The sequence below is a fragment of the Ovis aries genome, chromosome 13 (genome assembly GCF_016772045.2).
Source record: "Ovis aries strain OAR_USU_Benz2616 breed Rambouillet chromosome 13, ARS-UI_Ramb_v3.0, whole genome shotgun sequence".
In the NCBI taxonomy this organism is placed as follows: Eukaryota; Metazoa; Chordata; class Mammalia; order Artiodactyla; family Bovidae; genus Ovis; species Ovis aries.
Window position 1 is genome coordinate 61,453,055 of NC_056066.1, and position 19,596 is coordinate 61,472,650.

The following is a 19,596-nucleotide window of genomic DNA, read 5'->3' on the forward strand; positions in this document are numbered from 1 at the left end:
GCTTTGAGGGTGGGGAACGGGCAGAAAGAGAGGTGGCTCACCCTCATGGCTAGGGACGGTGCCACCCACAGGAACTTGTTGAATGCTTACAAGCGCCAGGTGTCTTGCTCTGCCCTGGAGACAGAGGAGTAACATGTACTCCAGCCCTTCTGAAGCCGGGAGAGAGAGAAACAGGATGAGAGAAACAAGTCTCAGAACGGTGATTCAGAGTGGTTAGGACCTTCTAGACGGCCAGTCTCCTGCCCTCGTGCCGCTCTCCCAGGCCTCCTCTTGGTGCTTGGTAATTCCAGCCGCTTACAGGCCATGACGCCTTCGCATGTGCTGTGCCCTGTTTCTGGTAATTTCTCCCCAGTCCTGCTTGGTTCACTCATACTCATCTTTCAGACACTCATTTAATGCCATCTCTTCTAAGAAGCCTTCCCCAACCACCCATTCTGGTTTCCCCTCGTCTCTACCTGGCTGTGCAGTGTCTCTCACTGAACCGCGTTTCCTTCTAAGCCCTTTCCCCAATTGCAATGTATTTGTTTGCCTCGGTCTCCCCACGCTGGACCGTTAAGTTCCCTGAGGGCGTGTTGTGTTGTCTTCTCCAGCTTGGCGCTCTGATGGATCAAGTGGTAGGGTCAGTGCTGACACCCGCAGCTCAGAACAGAGTGTTTTCTGTCAGAGCAAAGGGTGGTGGGACAGGAGGGGTAGAAAAAGACTTCACAGAGGAGGCGTGCTCCTGCAGAACGAGCAGGGTAGCAGCCCCCTCCGAGGAGGAGGGAAGGGCATGGCAAACAAAGACAACAGCATGGACAAGCACAGGGAGGGTGTGCTGGAGTGAGGGAGCAGACTGTGAGAAGGGGCTCAACTCCACGGCACAGCCTGAAGATAGAGGGCCGGCCCTTGCAGGCTTTTTTGGTGGATGTGTGTGTGAGGGAGTGACGCCCGGTCCTACTTATACTCCAGGCATTTTCTCCTTAAGCCAGCCTCTCCTGCTCCTGTTTCTCCCCGAGATAACAGGAAGCAGTTTCACCAAGTGCTGCTTTAAGTGTGCCTGCTGTTCACACAGGTTTTCTGGGCTCAGTTGGCAAACTCCATTCTGCAAGGAGCTTTCCCTGGCACAGCTCAGAACCCAAGGAATTCCAAGGGTTGACTGTGACTCAGTTCCCTTGGAAATGGGGCTGAGGCATTTTTCAAAGCAGTAGGATGGAAGGTGGTGCCTTTGCTATGTTTAGGAACAGAGAAATTAAACTTCTGCCATTGGTTTTGAAATTTATCTTCTTTGGCCAGTGACCAAAAGATTTACCAAATGCTGTTCAACACTCTATGCCAGAAAGGGCTGCATATGACTCAGGGCCCTGCCCTTCGGAGCTCCCCGCCTGGTAGGGAATTATCATCCCGCACAAATGCATACATTTCAAAGTGCTCAGTGGTTCAGATACAGCACTCACGGAGTGCAGTGGGCGGGTTGTAGACTTTCCAGGGTGCAGTCTGTTAAACATGGTGATGAGTCGTCTTTGCTTGATCTGGGGCAGTGACAGGAGCCAGCACTTTGGTGTCAGATCCTTTCTCATATGTGGGGGCATTGTTCTAGTCGCAGGGACCCAGGATGAAGCTCCTGCTCCCAGGGATGGCACGTTCTAGTGGGGGAGACAGGTGGTTCACCACAAAGGTGCCCTGCAGGACAAGGCAGGGCAGGGGTGAGAGAGAGATGAGCAGGGGTTGGTGGCTGGCTCAGGCTGGGAGGCCAGCCAGGGCTTCTGTGCAGCATGTTTTCCATTTGAACAGAGCCCTGAGTGAAACTGGGGAATAAGCATGGGTTTCCTACACCAGGACCAAGAGTATTCCGGGGAAGAGGATCCAAGGTGTAGAGGCCTGGAGGCTGCGGTGTGTTTGAGGACAAGTGTGGCCGGCAGGCAGGGACAGGTGGCGGGGGACCAATGCTGAATTGTAAATGAATTTTATTTTTAGACCACTGGAGGCTTTTAAGCAAAAGAGGGAAATCTGACAGGAGTGCTTTAATAGGATCCCTCTGGCTGGTCTGTGGAGAACGGAGGAGCGAGAGCAAGGGGAGAGGAAGGAGACTGATTAGAAGGGGTGTGGTGGTTTGGAGAAGAGGTGGTGGCTTGGACCAGGCAGTGGGAGCCAGTGAGGAGAAGTGGGAACACGCCTTAGGATATACACTGATTGCTGATAATTGTATGTGAGAAGTGAGAGACAAAGAAGAGGCAACAGCAGTTCCAAAGTTTTCTAAAGGTTTTGATCTGAAGCCTGTGGAAATTCCACCCCTGCCACTTCCTTCCATGCCCCCCCCCCACTTTAAGATAAAAGGCGTTATTAACATATAATCCCCCTACCATGCGTTTTACCCATTAAAGTACATATAATTAACTGGTTTTTAGTATATTCACAGTTGTGTAATCATCAACCCCTATCAATTTTAAAACATTTTCATCACCCCCCAAATACCCATTAACTGCCACTCCCTGTTTCCTCCCCACCACACAAGCCATAGGCAACCACTAATCGATTCTGTCTCATCTGTCCGGTGCTCAGAGCTCCAGTTTCCTCCTCTGTAACTTCACAGGGTGATTGTGAGGCTGAAAAGAGAGCATGAAGAGAAACAGGACAGCATGCCTAATGGTTGCCAGGCAGAATGGCCTTGGCCTTCATAAGTGCTCTGGAAATCCCAGCTCCCCCCCACTGCTCGCCATCTTGCTGAGGCATCGTGGCCAGGGGTGAAAAGCACGGGCGCTGGGCCCAGATTGCTGGATTCTGAATTCTGAACCCACCACTGACCGGTTGTATGATTATTGCAATGCTTTTTAACCTCCCTGGGGCTTCAGATTCCTCAACTGCCATAAAGGCATCATAGCAAGTACTTCCTAAGTTGCTTGGAGTCAAACCATGCGAAGCACTGGGAAGAGTGCCTGGTGTGTAGTAGCAAGTGCTCAGGGAGGGGTCAGTGTTGCAAGGCTGTTATCATTAAGTGAGGAGCGGGCAGGTGGCAGCTCCCAACATTGAGGCCAATGGGACATTTCAGGCAGTTTCAGTGGTAATGGAGAGAGAAATCATGGATTTATTTTTAGTCTTGTCCTTTTGTGGGATCTCTACTTTTGGAAAAGTCCCCTCTGAGCCTCAGGTTGCCCATCTGTAAAATGGGGGCAAAAGATCTTACCTCGTGGGGCTCTGTGGAGGATTCAGTAACCTGTTCAGTACTAAGCACTGTTTTGAACACAACAGGGAAAAAAACATGCTTCCCTAGAGCTTGTGTGGAGCTAGTAGAGACAGCAAGTAAATATTAATCATAAAGACAATAGTAATCGTAATACATTAAAAATACATGAATAAGAAAGCAGAGATGTAACGCACCTGGCGCCTGGCATGAGGCAAGCCTTCTGTCAACGGAAGCTGTTGTGATTATTATAGGAAAGCACTTTGAAACCGTGGACAGCAGTGTACAGAAGTGTTTCTCCAGGTGACTGCAAGCATGTTGCCTTCATCCAAGCTTACCCTCATGTCTGCTCAGTTAAATTTCACTCAGCCTCCAAGGCCCCTTTCAAGTTGCCTGGTTGAAATCTCTCTCATGGCAGAGCGTTCTTTTTTCCTCTGTTCAGCTGGCATTAACTGAATGCCACTTTGGGCCAGTCCCGACGCTCAGGCTTTTGCGATGAAAAACCTGGGAGAGGTATGGTCAGCAGCATGAATGGAAAGGCCCACAGCAGTCTGTGCTACACTGTGTTGAAGCCTGGCACCTTGGTTTTAGTCTGCCAGGGGAGAGCCCAAGGCTTTTGAACTCAGTGATCAAATTAGCAGATAAATTAAGACTTCTCAACATTCTTGTTTAAGTAGACAGCTGCATTATAGTCAAATGCATAATGTCTATTTAAGCACTAAGTGTGAAAGTGTTAGTTGCTAAATCGTGTCCAAGTCTTTGTGACCCCTGTAACCCACTAGGTTCTTCTGTCCATGGAATTCTCCAGGCGAGAATACTGGAGTGGGTAGCTATTCCCTTCTGCAGGGGATCTTCCTGATGTGAGGATCGAAGGGTCTCCTGCATTGCAGACAGATTCTTTACCATCTGAGCCACCAGTGAAGCCCCATTTAGGCACTATGATCTAACCAAAGAGCTACAAGATAGAGTTGTAAGGACCTGTGGAGGAGCAAAGACTTCAGGGCAAAAAATCTCTCAAGGTGTAGACAGTATTCTACCAGATAAGCAGGAAATGTGGCAAATTGGAACAGAGGTTTTGGAGCTGGGCTTCCCAGGCAGCGCAGGGATAAAGAATCCACTGGCCAATGTAGGAAATGCAAGAGACGTGGGTTTGAACCCTGTGACAGGAAGATCCCCTGGAGCAGGAAATGGCAACCCACTCCATTATTCTTGCCTGGAAAATTTCATGGACAGAGGAGCCTGGTGGGCCACAGTCCATGGGGTTGGAAAGCGTCAGATATGACTAAGTGACTGAGCACAGCACAGCAGCAGCAGCAAACCTGGGTTAGCACTTTCTACCTGAAGCAAGTTACTGCACTTTGGTAGGAGGGTTAATACCTACCCTGCTGCTCTCAGAGTTTGCTGGAAGGTTAAAGAAAACATCCATCAAGCACCCGGCACTTAATAGACACACAATGGTGGTTTAGTCAGTAAGTCATGACTACGCCCACCATGCTTCTCTGTCCATAGGATTTCCCAGGCAAGAATATTGAAGTGGATTGCCATTTCCTTTTGCAGGGCATGTTTCTGACCCAGGAACCAAACCGTGGTCTCCTGCATTGCAGGCAGATTCAAGAGGCATATAAATTAAAATAGTAATAACTATTAATTATTAGTAACAGTGTAGCATTATGGAAAGCGCTCTTGTGTCAGCCAAGCTCTTGTGTCAACACAAGAGACTTGTGTTCAGATCCTGACATTCCCATTTCAAGTTGCTTAAACTTTCTGAGCACTGGATTGTCTCCCTTTTCTGTAAAATGAATGAATAATACCTTCCTTGTAGGACTGACATGATAAATGTGATAATAATAAGTTCCTAGGTTGTATAATAAGTGCTAAGTGCCATTTTAAAATCAAAATACAGAAAGCTTTATTGAATATTCTGATTATAAAAATCATATATTCTGATGATAAAACATTGAAACAATACAAAAACATTTAAGGAAGTACTTAACGTATCACTGGAAATTCCATTTCCTATAGCTGATGGTGAATTTTTTAGGTATCTCTTTATGTAAACTCTTGGTCTGACCTTCATAATATGCATGGATCCACAGTACACACCTGTCCTGTTTCCACTCAATAATATGTTATACACATATGTTCAGTTAATAAATATAGATTTACATTTTCATTTTTAATCGCTTCCTAGTAATCTGTTGTGTGAATCACCAGAGTTTATTTAATACATGATGATCATTGAAGTAATTTCCAGATTATTTTCTGTTTTATATAACACTGTATTTTTTTTTTTTTTTGGCTGCACCACGCAGCACGTGGGATCTTAGTTCTCCAACCAGGGATCAAACCCTACAGTAGAAGCAAGGAGTCTGAACCACTGGACTGCCAGGGAAGTCCCTATACAATAGTGTGTTAAGCAGCCTCATACGTAGGTCGTTGTTTACTGTTTAACGTCCTTCCTGGGATAAATCACTGTAAATGAATGACTAGCCAAGAATTTTCCCATTATAATTTTGTTCCATTTTGGTAAACTGCCTCCCAAAGTAGACTATATGAATTTGTGCTTCCACCAGCATAAATTGTGCATAAATTGTGCCCACTTCCATACAGCCTTGTTAACACTAGGTTCTCCCAATCTTTTTGATCTTTGCCAGTCTGACCTGTTGAAAAATGGTGTCTCAAATTTGTTTCTATCTGTGGTTACTAATGAAGTGGAAAATATTTTCAAGTATTTATTTCCATTTGTGATTCTCCTTTTGTTAATTGCCTGTCTAGGCCATTGTTATTTGATGATTTTTCTATTCAGGTGTTTCTTATTGACATTTTAAGAACTTTTTGTCATGAATGTGACAGATATTTTCCTCCATTGCATTGGCTGTCTTTAACCTTGTCTGTGGTGTTTTATTGCCGAATACGAATTTTTAATTTTATGAAGTCAAGTCTTTTTGTTTTTTTCTGAAGTCAAATCTTGACTTGATTTTACTTGATGGATTAAAAAAAAAGTTTTAAACATGTTTAGAAATACTTCCATTTCCAGATTATAAAAATAGTCACTTGTTTATTTCTTCCCAAAAAAGAAACAAATTTCATTGTTTACATACACCTCTTTGATATAAGAAGTGAAATTTAGATTTAAGGAGGGAGATGGAGCTCCAACTTAATTTTTCTCCAAATGGCTACCCAAACGTCCTGTTCTGTGTATTGACTTCCATCTTTTCTCCACCAATATAACATGTTACTTTTACTGTGTGCTGCAATTCCTTATACATTTGGCTCTATTCCTATGCTCTGTTCAGTTTAATAGGTCTGTCAGTTCATTTTTCAAAATGGCACTGTTTTAGTTGGTGTAGTGGTAGTGAAAGTCACTCAGTCGTGTCCGACTCTTGTGACCTCCATGGACGGTAGCCCACAAGGTTCCTCTGTCCATGGGATTCTCCAGGCAAGAATACTGGAGTGGGTTGCCATTTCCTTCTCTAGTTGGTATAGGTACATTTTAATATTTGGTAGAACAAATCCCAACTCATCCTCAAACTTTTCTTGGCAGTAGGGCAGTGGAATGGAGTGGTTCAGCTGATGGAGTTTGTGTTCTTTCAGCCAGCCTGAGCTTTATAGTTTTCTCATTTATTTATTCATGGCTGAGCTGGGTCTTTGCGGCTGCACGTGCTCTTCTCTAGTGGTGGCGAGCAGGGGCTACTCGCCAGTCGCAGTATGCGGGCTTCTCATTGCAGTGGCTCGTTTGTTGCTGAGCACAGGCTCTAGGGTGCTCTGGCTGCAGTAGTGTCAGCATGTGGGCTCGGTAATTGAGGCTCCCAGGCTCAGTAGTTGTGGCGCACGAGCACATGGGATCTTCTAGGGAACCGGGATTGAACCAGGGATTGAAGCTGTGTCTCCTGCATTGGCAGCTGGATTCTTTACCACTGAGCCACCAGGGACAACCCAGCCAGAGCTTTAATCCCAGGTCAATCACCCACAAACTGTAATCTCAGGCAATTTTTTTTTTCTCTCTCTGAAACTCTGCTTCTTCAACTGTCTAAAGTTAATTGTAACAGTATCTACCTTACTATGTTTTTGTGAGGATGAGATGAAATGATGCATAGCAAGTCTGGCACATGGTAAATGGTCAGTAAATGTTCAGTCTTTCTGTTATGAAAAAGATGCATCTATTTTTCCAGTTGAATTTTAGGATCATTTTAACAATAAAATCTTCCTGGGATCTTGACTGGGATGACATTTACTTGATATGCTAATTTTCAGATAATGAATGTCCACATGTTATAGCATTTTCCAGTCCGAGGCAAATTGTGCTCTTTATGGGTACAAGACTTTATGCTCCTTGGAAGAGTTTATAGTTTTCTTCATATAAGAGGTGCAATTTTATGTTAATTTTATTTCCAGGTGATATAAGTTTTGTTGTCATTTTGGTGAACGTGAATTCTTTAGTACATAAGAAAGTTATTCACTTTTTAAATTGAGAGGTAATTGACATAATATTAGTTTCAGGTATATAACATAATGATTCTGTATTTGTATATACTGCAAAATGATCACCACAATAAGTCTAGTTAACATCTCTCACCATAGGATACATCTTTTTTCTCGTGATGAGAACTTTTAAGACCTATTTTTTTTTAGCAACTTCTAAATATACAATACAGTATTATTAACTGTCGTCACCATGCTGTGCCTTATATCCCCGGGACTTATTTTATTGGAACTTTGTACCTTTTGATCACTTTTACCCATTTTGTCCACCCTGCCTCTGGCAACCACCAGTCGGTTTTCTATATCTAGTCATTCATTTTTAAATGTATATGTTGCACCCAAAGTAGCTATAATTGTTGATATGGGGAATAATTTCTCCCTGCACAGTATCAGCTTTGAGACATTCCCTTCTCTCAGCTCTGGGAGCACCCCAGGTTTCCATCCCTTGGTTTTCTGTCACTTGAAATCCCTCTCTCTGATGCAGAAACCATGTCTAATTGGGCTGTTAGTCCCTAGGGCTCAGCATAGGGCTTGTATCAGTACAGACTTACCAGTGCCAATTAAAGAAGGTGCCCCATGCTGTATTACTCTTTTCTGGAATAGAAGAGCCTCTCTTCTAGGACAAAGGGCAGGACAGCAAATAGGCTGGCAGTCCCTGACCTCATCTGGCAGACAGTCTAATTTGGGAGCAGACATTGAGGAAGTCATCATTAGGGTCAAGAGTGAATTACATTAAATATTTTTCCTCATTACATTTTGAAGGGAGTTTTGGGTGCTATGGGAGTATAAAGGACTTAGTTGAGTACAGAGCAGCAGGAAAAGCCTTGCTGAAGAAATATTCCAGGAGGAGCCCAGGACAACTCTGCACCCAACGCGTTCCCTCTCCAGGGCAGACTAGTGTTAGCACCAGGCCTCCTTGAATAAATCCATTCAGCAAAGAGCATCTGCTCTGTGTCAGGTCCTATGCTGCTGGGTCTGGGGCCACAGGGTTGGGTAAGAGCCAGTATCTGAGCTCTAATCAGAGCTCTGCTGATTCTTGGGAGTTACAGGAGACAATCAGAACTCCTCAGCACAGGGATCTATCTCCTGTCTCTCCCTCATGCCCCCTACTAGGTCCCAGCCCACCTCTTTGACCTCGTCTTTTCCTGCCCCACTGAACTGCTAGTCTCCTCGCCAACTAAACATACTTGCACTTTCACACATGGGGAGGCTGCCATCCCTTGCGCCCATCATATTCACTGTCACTTCTACAAAGAATTCCCTTGAGCCTCTCCTTTTTTCTCTCGGCATTCAAGAACCAGAGTATCACCACCTCTGTGAAGTCTGCCCTCCCAGAGTTTGTTACTGAATCCTTGTCCAACACTGATGGTCGTGTACAGTTATGCTTCCATGTGTATGATCCCATCAGACCAGGGGCCCCTCAGAGTCAGTGACCTTGACTCTGTCTCTCTGGTGGGAATTAATACACAGTGGATCACTTAGGAACTGCAATTAAAATGGGGTCAGAGAAACTTCTATAAGTAAAGGGGTAGAGTACAGAAAGAAGAGACAGGGTGGGGTTAGTTAGCTTAGAGCAGCGGTTCTGAACCTAGGGCTCTGAGAGCAGAGGAGCAAGCTGGCAGAGTGTGAGCCATGTGCAAAGCTGGGCTGCGCTCTGTCGCTCAGTCATGTCGGACTCTTTGCGACCCCATGAACTGTAGCCCGCCAGGCTCCTCTGCCCATGGAACTTTCCAGGCAAGAATAATGGAGTGGGTTGCCATTTCCTTCTCCAGGGAAAGCTGGGTTACTTGGGTTTCAATCCTGGCTCTGGCATGTTAGTAGCTCCATGAGGTGGGACAAGTGGTTTTATTTCTCTGAGTATTCAAGAAAAGGGGAAGACTATGATTAGTCTTACCATGTTGGCTTCAGAGGGTCTGGGAACATGTTAAAATTCTGTAAAGAATTTTGTTTGAAAAAAAAAAGAATTTTGTTTAAATAGGTATAAGTTTTTCTGGAAGGATGGTTCTTTGACTTTTAAATTTCACAAAAATGTACAAGCTAAGCAGGTGGAAGGCATTTTCTTTGTTGTCTATTGCTATGCATTGCTGTGTATTGCTGTGTAGCAGATGACCCTAGAATTTAGGGAGTTAAAACAATGAACATTATCTGACCGTTCCTGTGGGTCAGGAGTCCAGGAGAAGCTTGTTTGGGTGATCCTGGCTGTGGATCTTTTATGAGATTGATCTCTCAAGATGTTAGCCAGGGCTGAAGTCATCTGAAAGCTTGTCTGAGGCTACCTGTGGTGTAGACGTCACCTCTCCATATGGCTGCCTCAGTGTCCTCATGACACGGTGCCTGGCCTCCCCTAGAGCTTATGATCTGAGGGAACAAGGCAGAAGCTGCAGTGTCTTTTATGACCGAACCCCAGAAGCCACACATGGCTGTTTCCAAAGCACCCAGTTGGTTTCACAGTTCAGCCCTATTCAGAACGGGAGGGACTAAAACAGGTGTGAATGTCAGGGCTTTGAATCACTGGGGGCCATTTTGGAGGCTGGCTACCATAGTGCCTTACAAGGAATTTGGAATGAGGAGCTTTCAGTTTAAATCTTGACTCCACTGACAACTGTGCTTGGGAAAGTGCCTTCGCTTTCCTGACCTTGCCAGTTTTCTCACTCAGCTCACATGGTAATTGTGCTACTCAAGAGTTAAGGCCTGTGAAAGCCATTTATCCAAGCCCTGGACTTCACATTCGATTATTAGCAATCAATAAAGAGGAGGAGGAAGAAAAGCCATTTGGTGCAATGTGTAAGTTAATGTTTTCAGTACAAAAAAATAGCAAATGAAGAACTAACCAGCTCATCTACCAGTCTCAACAAATTAGCACCACTCTTACAATTTTGGTGTCAAAATGCACTTTAAAGTTTCTTTTCCTTTTTCACAGAGAAAGAATGGGGGAAATGGCTTAAATTAAGATTAGAAAGATTTATGGTAGATATGGGTACAACTCTCTGGCATTAAAAAGACTGAAAACTGGGATGGGTTCCTTCATGGGGTCCTGAAATCTCTACCTGAAAATTTAAAAGAATTAGGCAGTATCCTGTTCTTATCTACAATTTTGATAAAAAATCACTCGGGTCATCCTTTGAAGCCATTTTAGGAGGGGATCCCACAGATCTTTTAAAGTAAAATAGTGGTGGTGGTTTAGTTGCTCAGTTGTGTCAGACTTTTATGAGCACGCGTACTGTAACCCGCCAGGCTCCTCTGTCCACGGGATTTCCCAGGCAAGGATGGTGGAGTGGGTTGCCATTTCCTTCTTCAGGGGATCTTCCCGACCCAGGGATCGAACCCAGGTCTCTTGCATTGCAGGTGAATTCTTTACCAACTGAGCCACCAGGAAAGTCCCTAAAGTAAAATGGAAAGATGTATTATTGGGAGTTCCCTGTCAGTTCACTGGTTAGGACTCTGGGTTTGCACTCCAGGGGACTGGGTCCAATCCCTGGTCAGGAAACCGAGATCCCAAATCCTACAAGTTGCACAGCTCAGCCAAAAAAAAAAAAAAAAAAAGTGTTCTTACATTGTTAAGCATGAAAAACTTTACTTTTTCATCATACTCAAATGAGTATGAGTAGCACATACTCATTCTAGAAGATTTGGAAACTACAGACAACTGTAAAGAAGTGAAAAACATTAGATCTGCCACCTTAATCTAAATGCTTTGTTTTGTGGTTTAGATGAGAAATAATTTTTTTGGAACTCCCCTGGTGGTCTAGGGATTAAGACTCTGCCTTCCAATGCAGGGCGCAGGTTCAGCCCCTAGATGGGGAACTAAGATCCCAGATGCCTCAGGGCAACTGAGCCCAGGCACTCTGGAGCCCAAATAGAGAGCCTGCCAGCAGCAATAAAGATCCCACGTGCCGAAACTAAGACTCAACGCAGCCAAATACATTAAAAAAAAAATTTTTTTTTTCAACTAAAAAAAATGTAATGCTTTGTAAAACCCATTCTCCCCCCAGTTGAATGTAGTCTTACAAACCAGGAGTAACCAATATTAAGTTAGGATTTAAACACCTTTTTCAGCCTCATGGGAGACTGAAAAACAGGAATGGATTTAAATGATGGTGAAAGGCAGATAAGCTGAATTAGTGTGGTGATGAAGTCCCCATCTCTAAGCATCTTTACAGCTTGCATAGATATGTTTGGGTGAATCTTGCCTGTTTACCAATTCTGCCTGGGCAGATTCCAAATACTGTACAGGGCTCATAAGTAGTACTTAGGGATTTTGTCCAATACAGTAATTATTGAGTAAGGTAATTAATTCCACAGATTAAGTGCCTACCACATGCCAAGACTGTGCCAGGTGTTGAAAGTGTGATGATGAACCCAAGAAGATGCTAACAAGAGCAGAGACACTAAACCAAAAATCATACAAAGAAATGAACGGTGGAGGGAGACCGGGAGAGGTGCACATTTGCGAATCATCTGCTGTGTTGGAAGTTTAGCCAATGTTATCTCCCTGGGACTTGAAGGAGATAATCTGACCTCTCTGAACCTCATTTGAAAATGGGGACAGAATCACTGGGAGAGAACATGTGTCAGTGTAGCAAACTCTGTTTCAGGGCTTGGTTCACTGAAGTATAAAAATGAGGCACTTTTTACACTTCTGACTCAAATCTTCTTGATGGCCTTTAGTGAGTCTGCTGTGTTCCAGTGAGTCCGTTGTGATCTCTCTACAAAGATCCCACTTAATCCCAATTCCACCCATTTGAGTTTATGTACCCCATTATCCAAATGATGACTCTGAGTCAATGAGAGGTTTCACAGCTTGACCAAGACCACACAGCCATGGAAAATGACTACAAGAAGATTCAAACCCAGGCCTGCCAAAATCCAAAGTCCGTGGCAATGCATTATCTCTTAGTGAGGTTCCTAGGGTATATGTGTCCTCTTGAGAATGCTTAGGTTTGCTGGTGGTATGCTTGCTATTCAGATTCCTGTGTGCTTTGCTCATAACTGTGCAGCTTGAAAACACTGACTCATCCCCAAACAGGGCAGGGCTGAATATTAGACCTGTTTATCTTATACTGCGCTGTGGCACCTGTGTTGACTTCAAAGAAACTTTGTAATAAAAACACTGTGATAAAACAGAAAAACACCCGCCCCCAAATATATATATATAGGCTTGTTTTTGGTGTTTCTGACAACAGAATACACTCATGAGTCTCATTAACTTTAAAAAAAATGACAACTACTTAAGGTTTAATGACTAAAGCCAATTCTCTAACACACATCTTGCAGAGTCCTCTGAACATACTCTTTTCACACTTAACTATGATGTTGTCATTGGTTTCTGTTTGATTCTGCAAGGGCAGAGACTTTGAAACATTCACATCTGGATTCCCCTGTGGCTTGACTCAACTGAGAGCCAGGAAAAAAATTAGGTATTTCCACAGTCCCTGCATTAGCTTTCTTTTGCTATTATAAAAAGTTACTAGGTTTAGTAGTTTAAAACAACATTCTGTCTTACACTTTCTACGGGTCACAAGTCTGGACTGCGTGGGTCAGCTGGTTCTCTGATCTGGCTAAAATCAGCCTGTTAGCAGGACTGGACTTCTCTCTGCAGGATGAGAGACGGGGAGAACGTGCTTCCAGGCTCATTCAGGTTATGAAATCTCAGTCCCCCATGACTGTTGAACTGAGGTCCCATTACTTGTGGACAGGTTCGCTGCTTCTAAAGGCTTCTGACATTCCCTGGCTCATGACCCCTTCAGCAACAGTGGGTTGACTTCTCAAGCTTCCAATCTGATTCTTTTCTGCCATTTCTCTCCAAGCCATCTCTTTTGCCTTCAAGGGTCCATGTGATTACACTGGGTTCACCCATATAATCCAGGATAATCTCCCTATTTTATGGTCCTTAATTCCATCTGCAATGTCCTATTTCCCATGGAATATAACATATTCACAGATTCCAGGGACTAGAGCATAGTTTTTCTTTTTTTTGGCAGCCGGGCAATAAGAACATTATTCTGCCAACCACAGTGCCTATACTAAACGTGTACATTTTAGAATAAATCTTCTCTGGTGACTCTCTGGAGGTCAGTGGGGCAGGGGTGGTAGTGGGATGAAGCTACTCAAGAAAAGATTTTAAACAGGCCAAATGACCTGTCAAAGGTTATACATTAAACCAGTACCACCACCATCACCCTTTTGTGAAAAGTCAGGTCAAACACTGTTTTTCATCATGGAAATGGGGTTCTTCTTTCCCCGCATTGGGGTGAAGTTAGAAGGGGACAGAAGATTAGAAAACACGCTTAGGGATTCCCTGGCAGTCTAGTGATTCCCACTCTGTGCTTCCACTTAAAGGTGCACAGGTTCCATCCTTGGTCAGGAAACTAACATCCCACATGCCAAAAAAACCCCCAACAAAACCATGCCTTATTTTACCTTGCACAGTCTATTCACCTTGCAGGATTTTGTTTACTGGACCTGAAAGCCTCCTGTGTGATGAGAATTTGAAGGGGGAGCACTGAACTCCATGGTGTTCCACGTGGGCAGCACCCTGTTTATCTTCCCTCATCACTGGCTCTCCCATGTGCTAACACCAGGGAGTGGAAGGTGTGCTTCCTCACTGCGGGAATCCTTTCAAATGTGACCAGTGACACCTCCTGTCTAATTTTAAAGAATTGGCCATTATCCAGTTTAGGACTGATTCTTGCGATGCTTCTGGGCAGTTGGCTGATTCAATAAATAGGCACAGAAAACCTATGTGTTGGGTACTCTGAACCTCATTTCATTTCATGCTTCTGCAACCAAAGCTTGGAGAGGGTAAGTACGTTGCTCATTGTCTCTTAGGCTGTACCAATGATTAAACACTTACTCTATGCCAGGAGCCAAATTATACGGACCTAATGTCAGGGTTCCCCCTGCACACCCTCTTCCAACCTGCCAGGTGTTTTACGCTGCTATTCATCTCAAAAATACTGTGATAGCCACGGAATGGTTTAGCCAGGATTCGGCTCTAGGTTCTTTTGACTCCATTTCTGTGTTTCCTCTGGGGTAGTGCTTCTAAAAAGGTCTCAGGTGCATTCTGGTAAGCATGGCTCCAAAGTCCAAGTTCTTGACACAACCCGTAATCTTATCAAGTTCACCAGGTGGTAAGAACGCTGTAGGCTGCGGGTGCAGCTTCTGCAAACGTACACCGGCATGAAAGCACAGGAGGAAATGGGGAACTAACTGTTTAGGTCCATCAATCGCGCAATAACCGTTTTACTGGTATAAGTGTCTTTCTGTCTCATTATTATGCGGCGGTGAGTCATTTAGGGGAGGACCAAAAGGGAAAGTCCTGTCTCTAGTCACCTACAAGAAGTATCAGTGAGAACAGCTTAGGCGGAGACGGGGAAAAGTGGGCGCTGGGAGTCGAGCTACCAGTTCTCTATTCGCACCCTTAGCCGCGCGTCGGCCCGAAGACGAGACGCGCCGAAGGGGTTAAACGCAGCTCGGGGTAGGAGGGCAGCGGGCCACCGCCCCTTCCCAGCACCACCTCCCACAATGCCTCGGGCCCCCAACCAGTTCCCGCACCTCGCGAGACTCGCCCAGCCCCTTCCCCGAACGACTGCCCGTCCCCCATTCCCTACCGAGCTCTGCGCGGGGAAAAGGAAGGGAGGGGAGGGCGGAAAAGACGGGACGCAGGGCACGTCGGGAAGTGTGGTCCAAGAGTTTCATGCAGCCATATTCTTCCGGAGCGGGGGAGGCCAGAGAGGCAGCCGGGACTACGACTCCCAGCCGCCCTTTCGGTTTGTTTTTGTTCAAAAAAAAAAAAAACCCCACACTCCCCCTCCTCACTCTTCACACACACTCACACACACCCACGGCAGACACGCATACACCCGGGCGCCGAGGGGAAAGCCGATTCTCGCCTTCCCGCCCCGCCGCCAGTCGGGTCTTGGCCTCTTAGCAGAGCGGGAAAGCAGAGGCCGGAGCCGTGACCTCTGACCCCGTGGTTATGCGGAGCCGCCGCATTCCTTAGCGATCGCGGGGCTACTGCCTTCTTCGCCGCCGCCGCCGCCGCGGGCGACTGACGCAGCGCGGGCGCGTGGAGCCGCCACCCCTCCCCCACCGCCGCCCTCGCGCCGGGTCTCGCGCCAGCCGGTCCCCGCGCGCCCGCCCCCTCTCCCCGGCCGCACCCGAGTCCTCGCGCGTCGCCGCCGCCACGCGCCCCCCGCCGCCGCCGCCGCCGCCGCCGCCCCAGCCCCGCGCCGCCGCTCGCCCCGCCCGGAGGTCCCGCGTGGAGCTGCCGCCGCCGCCGGGGAGGAGGAGGATGAAGGACAAACAGAAGAGGAAGAAGGAGCGCACGTGGGCCGAGGCCGCGCGCCTGGTGAGGCTAGCAGCCGAGGGGGCCTCGGTGGGGGTTGTGAGGGGTGGGCTCGCCGAGCACCCCCCCACGGGGAGGGGGAGGGGCGAAGCCCTGCCCACTGCAGGAGGGGGCGGGCCACCTTCCTCCCGGAACGGGACAACCCCCTAAGGCGTTGGGTGGGGAGAGGTCCCCCGCCGGGTCGGATGTGGCGCCTTTTTCTGCACGCCCCCCCCCCCCCCCCCCCCAAATTCCTGCGGAGGGTCGAGCTGGCGGGCCGGCTCCTCCTCCTCTGGGCGGCGGGGCCCCAGCCTCCCTTCCCCCACTATTTGGCAGCGTCTAGGGGGTCTGGGGAAGCTTCGTTTGTGCACTCGGGGGAGTTAGGTTTCCGGGAAGGGTCGGAAGCTCCTCCCTCGCTTCCTGGTGGGCAGTGGGGTGGTGCTTTTGGCTAGGGATGGGAAAGAGCCCCCCCAGTCTGAAGGACGCGAGTGGCATTTTGAGCTTTCGCAATCTAAACCGGTGTGAAGGGAAGCAAAGGCTCACTCCCAGCCTGAACCCTGAGCCTTGGTTTTCAAACTTTAGTGTCCTGTGGGGGCACCTGGGGAGGTTGTTAAGAATGTTCATCCTAGGGCCCTACTTAAGACCTAATGAGTCTGAGATTCTGGAGTAGAACCTGAGTATCTTCATTTTGACCAGCTTCTCAGGTTGGCTGTAATGCAGGTGACCCACGGACCACACTTTGAGATCTGCTGAGCCGAGTCCACAAGCTAGCCCGAAGATAGGCAGTCTGCAGACAGCTAACTACACTTTGTAAAGAATGTTTGCGTGTGTTCTCTATTTTTTAGTGTCCTCTTGCATGTAAACATGAAGTGTTGAACAAAGACCAAGTGTCTCTGTTTGAAGACACTGCTCACTGAGGATTTAGCAAAGGAGAGAGTAATTTGAGTATTTGAAGCTGCCTGGTAATGCGGTTTTTGTGAATCTTCTGTTGTCCCAAAATGTCAGAGGACTTGCAAGTGAAATATATTCCTGTGGATTTGCACCCAGAAAGTGAAGACACTTCGAGACATGTTCTTATAAAATCTCGCTGATGACAATAGTAGCAGGTTACACTTGTCTCAGAGATATCACTTCTTAGAACTGTCACAAAGCAGGGTTATAGTGCAGATAGCATCCTTGTGTCTTGACACCCTATAGTTTATATGAAATTGCTGTAATTTACTTTTAATGATGAATGAAGCTCAGCCTTCTAATCTTTAATTTTATTGGGAAGTGAGGTTCCTGCCTCAGAGGTGTTGAGCAAAAAAGATGAATATGTGTTGGAGGTTTTTACAAATCTGTGGTACACTCTTCTTTCTTGGAGCCTTAAAACTCAGTTACTGACTTAAAAGAGGGAATGCTGTTTGGTGTGTAGGAGAAATTTCACTGGTGTACCTGATTATCTTTCTCATACCTTTTTTGCCCAAGAAAGGGAAGTAGCAATTAGTTTGTATGTTGAAGTTTTGTGCTTCAGTTACTTTGTTTTGGTTTGGCATATGAAATTTGAAGATTTTGAAGTACTTAAGTATGTTTTTTGGATGCAGTCAAATTTGGAACCTTTGGTTAGCTTTCAGAATCTCTTGGAAGTTTCAGATTTCTCCAGGATTGCTTCACCTGGAAACAGATTTAGGCCTAGAGGAGAGTAGTGAGAGCCAGAAGGATGTGCTTGCTTTCTCCTGGAGGTTGAGGCTGTTCATTGAAATTCTCCTCTGAGTTTCTGTTCTGCAGGTGTTTATGACTCTGGGCACCAAAAGGAAATTTGCTTGCCAGAGTTTTTACTTGTTAGAGGTAGGTGAAAGTACCTTTAAATCCTTTCTTATTTATGTCCTGACAGAATTCTAAAGTCTGCCTGTCTTAAAGCTCCGTTGGCTCTTCCTAGTTGAAAGACTCTGGGAATTCAGGGGTCCACTATTATGTCTCTTTATAGTCTTGAGTTTACTGTGATCTACAATCCAGTTCCAGGTTGCTATTTCTGTTTTATCATGGCTCAGTTTGTCCCCAGTAAATTCTTTTTCTTTTATGATTCTTCATTAAAAAATAGTATTTCCTACTGGGAATTACTTTATGCTCTTAAACTCTTGCAAGATGACTTGTGGGAATATAGTGTATAGTTTTGTATATCTTCTATTGTTTTTTGTTTAGGATTTTCTGTCCCTTTGGATGGACCAGTTGGTGGGTGAGGGGGAGCTCTTAAGAATTCTCTGCTCATATGGAAAAAAAAAATTGCTTTAACAAACCAAGTGCTGGAGAGTTTGTGAGTGCTTACACTGGATAGAGAGAAGAGTGAGTTGTAATGGTAGGAGGGTAGGTTAGTTCTAAGTACTCTTTGGACAGGTGAATTTGGAGTGCTTGCTGTGGCAATCAAGATGCACTTGCTTGGGGGCAGTTTCATATTGCTCCCGACCTTGCTCAGTTTGGTGGTTAAAATGATACCAGGAACCGTTTTTAAGCTATTCTGATAGGAAAGAAGAGACTTATGGACTATTTCAGTAATGTAGTAAATCCCAGGAGATTGATTTTTGCAGCTGTTAATTATGTTGTTGAGAAGTAGATATTCTTCTTTATAACACCTGCTGGTATTGTTTTTCCTAGATGTAGAAAGTAGACTTTAGGTGGTTGGGTGGGTCTAAATCCTCCTGCTTGTTAGAAACAGTTTGGGAGAAATAGCTGAGTGGATTTCCCTTTAGATTGAATGCCCTTAAATGGATTCTCCCTGGCTTTGAGAAACTCTTCATTGCATGCTTTATCTTTCACTTTGATTCATGACTGACCATTCTTACATCAAACATTTTTTCCCCCTTTGAAGTTGGAGAAGAGATACTTTTTGTATGCTGTAGAAAGACAGGGTGGGGAGAGAACACTGCTGAATTGTTCTTACACTAAAAGCTGAAGGCATATACAGTTTTAATAAAAGTGAATACCTTGTATCTTTTGATGTAACTTCCCTATAGAGATTCTGTTTCCTCTGTCTTAAGATTCTCAGGCTCTTCCTGACTGCTGTTTAAATAATTGGTAACTAATTTTTGAGTCTTGCTTCTTAAAAAACAAAAAATTACTGTGAAAAAATTCACTAGCTCAGCTCACAATTAGTATCAAAGAAGTCATATCTGTGGCAGTGAACATTAGTAGTTTGTATTGTGGGTTTGTTCATCAGTGCTGCTTAACTTGGCAGTTAGGTTCTTGGAATTACAGAAATGGATATGGTCTGCCCTTGAGGAGCTTATGGTTTTTCTGGGGTTAGAGTCCTTCTCTAACAGGTGAGTAGAATTTCATTACAAGCATGGTAAGTGCCAGCATAGATGTATAAATGGTAATAGACATCCTGATTTCTGCTTACTGTCTAGGCATAATTATGAGTAGTTCCTCCTTTTATTCTCAAGTGTCCTGCTTTGGAAGATGAATTATATGTGTTGTGCAACTATGGGGCACTGAAAAAAGACGCTTAACTATCTGGCAGAGAGTAGAGAAGGCTTCCTGGAGGAAGGTGCTTTCCGAACTGAATCTTGAAGGGTGAGTAGGAGTTAGACTCCTCACAGAGGACATAAGCAGGAGTTGGCAACAAAAAATAGGAGAGTGTGTGTATGTGTGTATT

General features: G+C 45.5%; 1 protein-coding gene and 1 long non-coding RNA gene across 6 annotated transcripts in view; one reads left to right on the top strand and one right to left on the bottom strand.

Annotated features, from left to right (window-relative positions):
- Window positions 1-10,721: 10,721 nt before the first annotated feature.
- On the bottom strand, window positions 10,722-15,403 carry LOC121816204 (uncharacterized). Its single transcript, XR_006055682.2, has 2 exons — window positions 15,250-15,403; window positions 10,722-11,020 (listed from the first exon to the last, which is right to left on the bottom strand). It is a non-coding gene; the product is annotated as an uncharacterized LOC121816204 (long non-coding RNA).
- Window positions 15,404-15,487: 84 nt separating this feature from the next.
- ASXL1 (ASXL transcriptional regulator 1) overlaps window positions 15,488-19,596 on the top strand; it is a 66,849-nt gene continuing 62,740 nt past the window's right edge. For 2 of the 5 annotated variants that reach the window (XM_015099825.4, XM_027977066.3), the window contains exon 1: window positions 15,488-15,989. In XM_015099825.4, the coding sequence (XP_014955311.3) occupies window positions 15,933-15,989 (57 nt within the window). In that variant the 5' untranslated portion in view covers window positions 15,488-15,932. Of the gene's footprint in view, window positions 15,990-16,661; window positions 16,791-17,576; window positions 17,793-19,384; window positions 19,515-19,596 lie in introns of those variants that run through there. The other 3 variants (XM_060397690.1, XM_042230013.2, XM_042230012.2) reach the window with 3 other exon arrangements.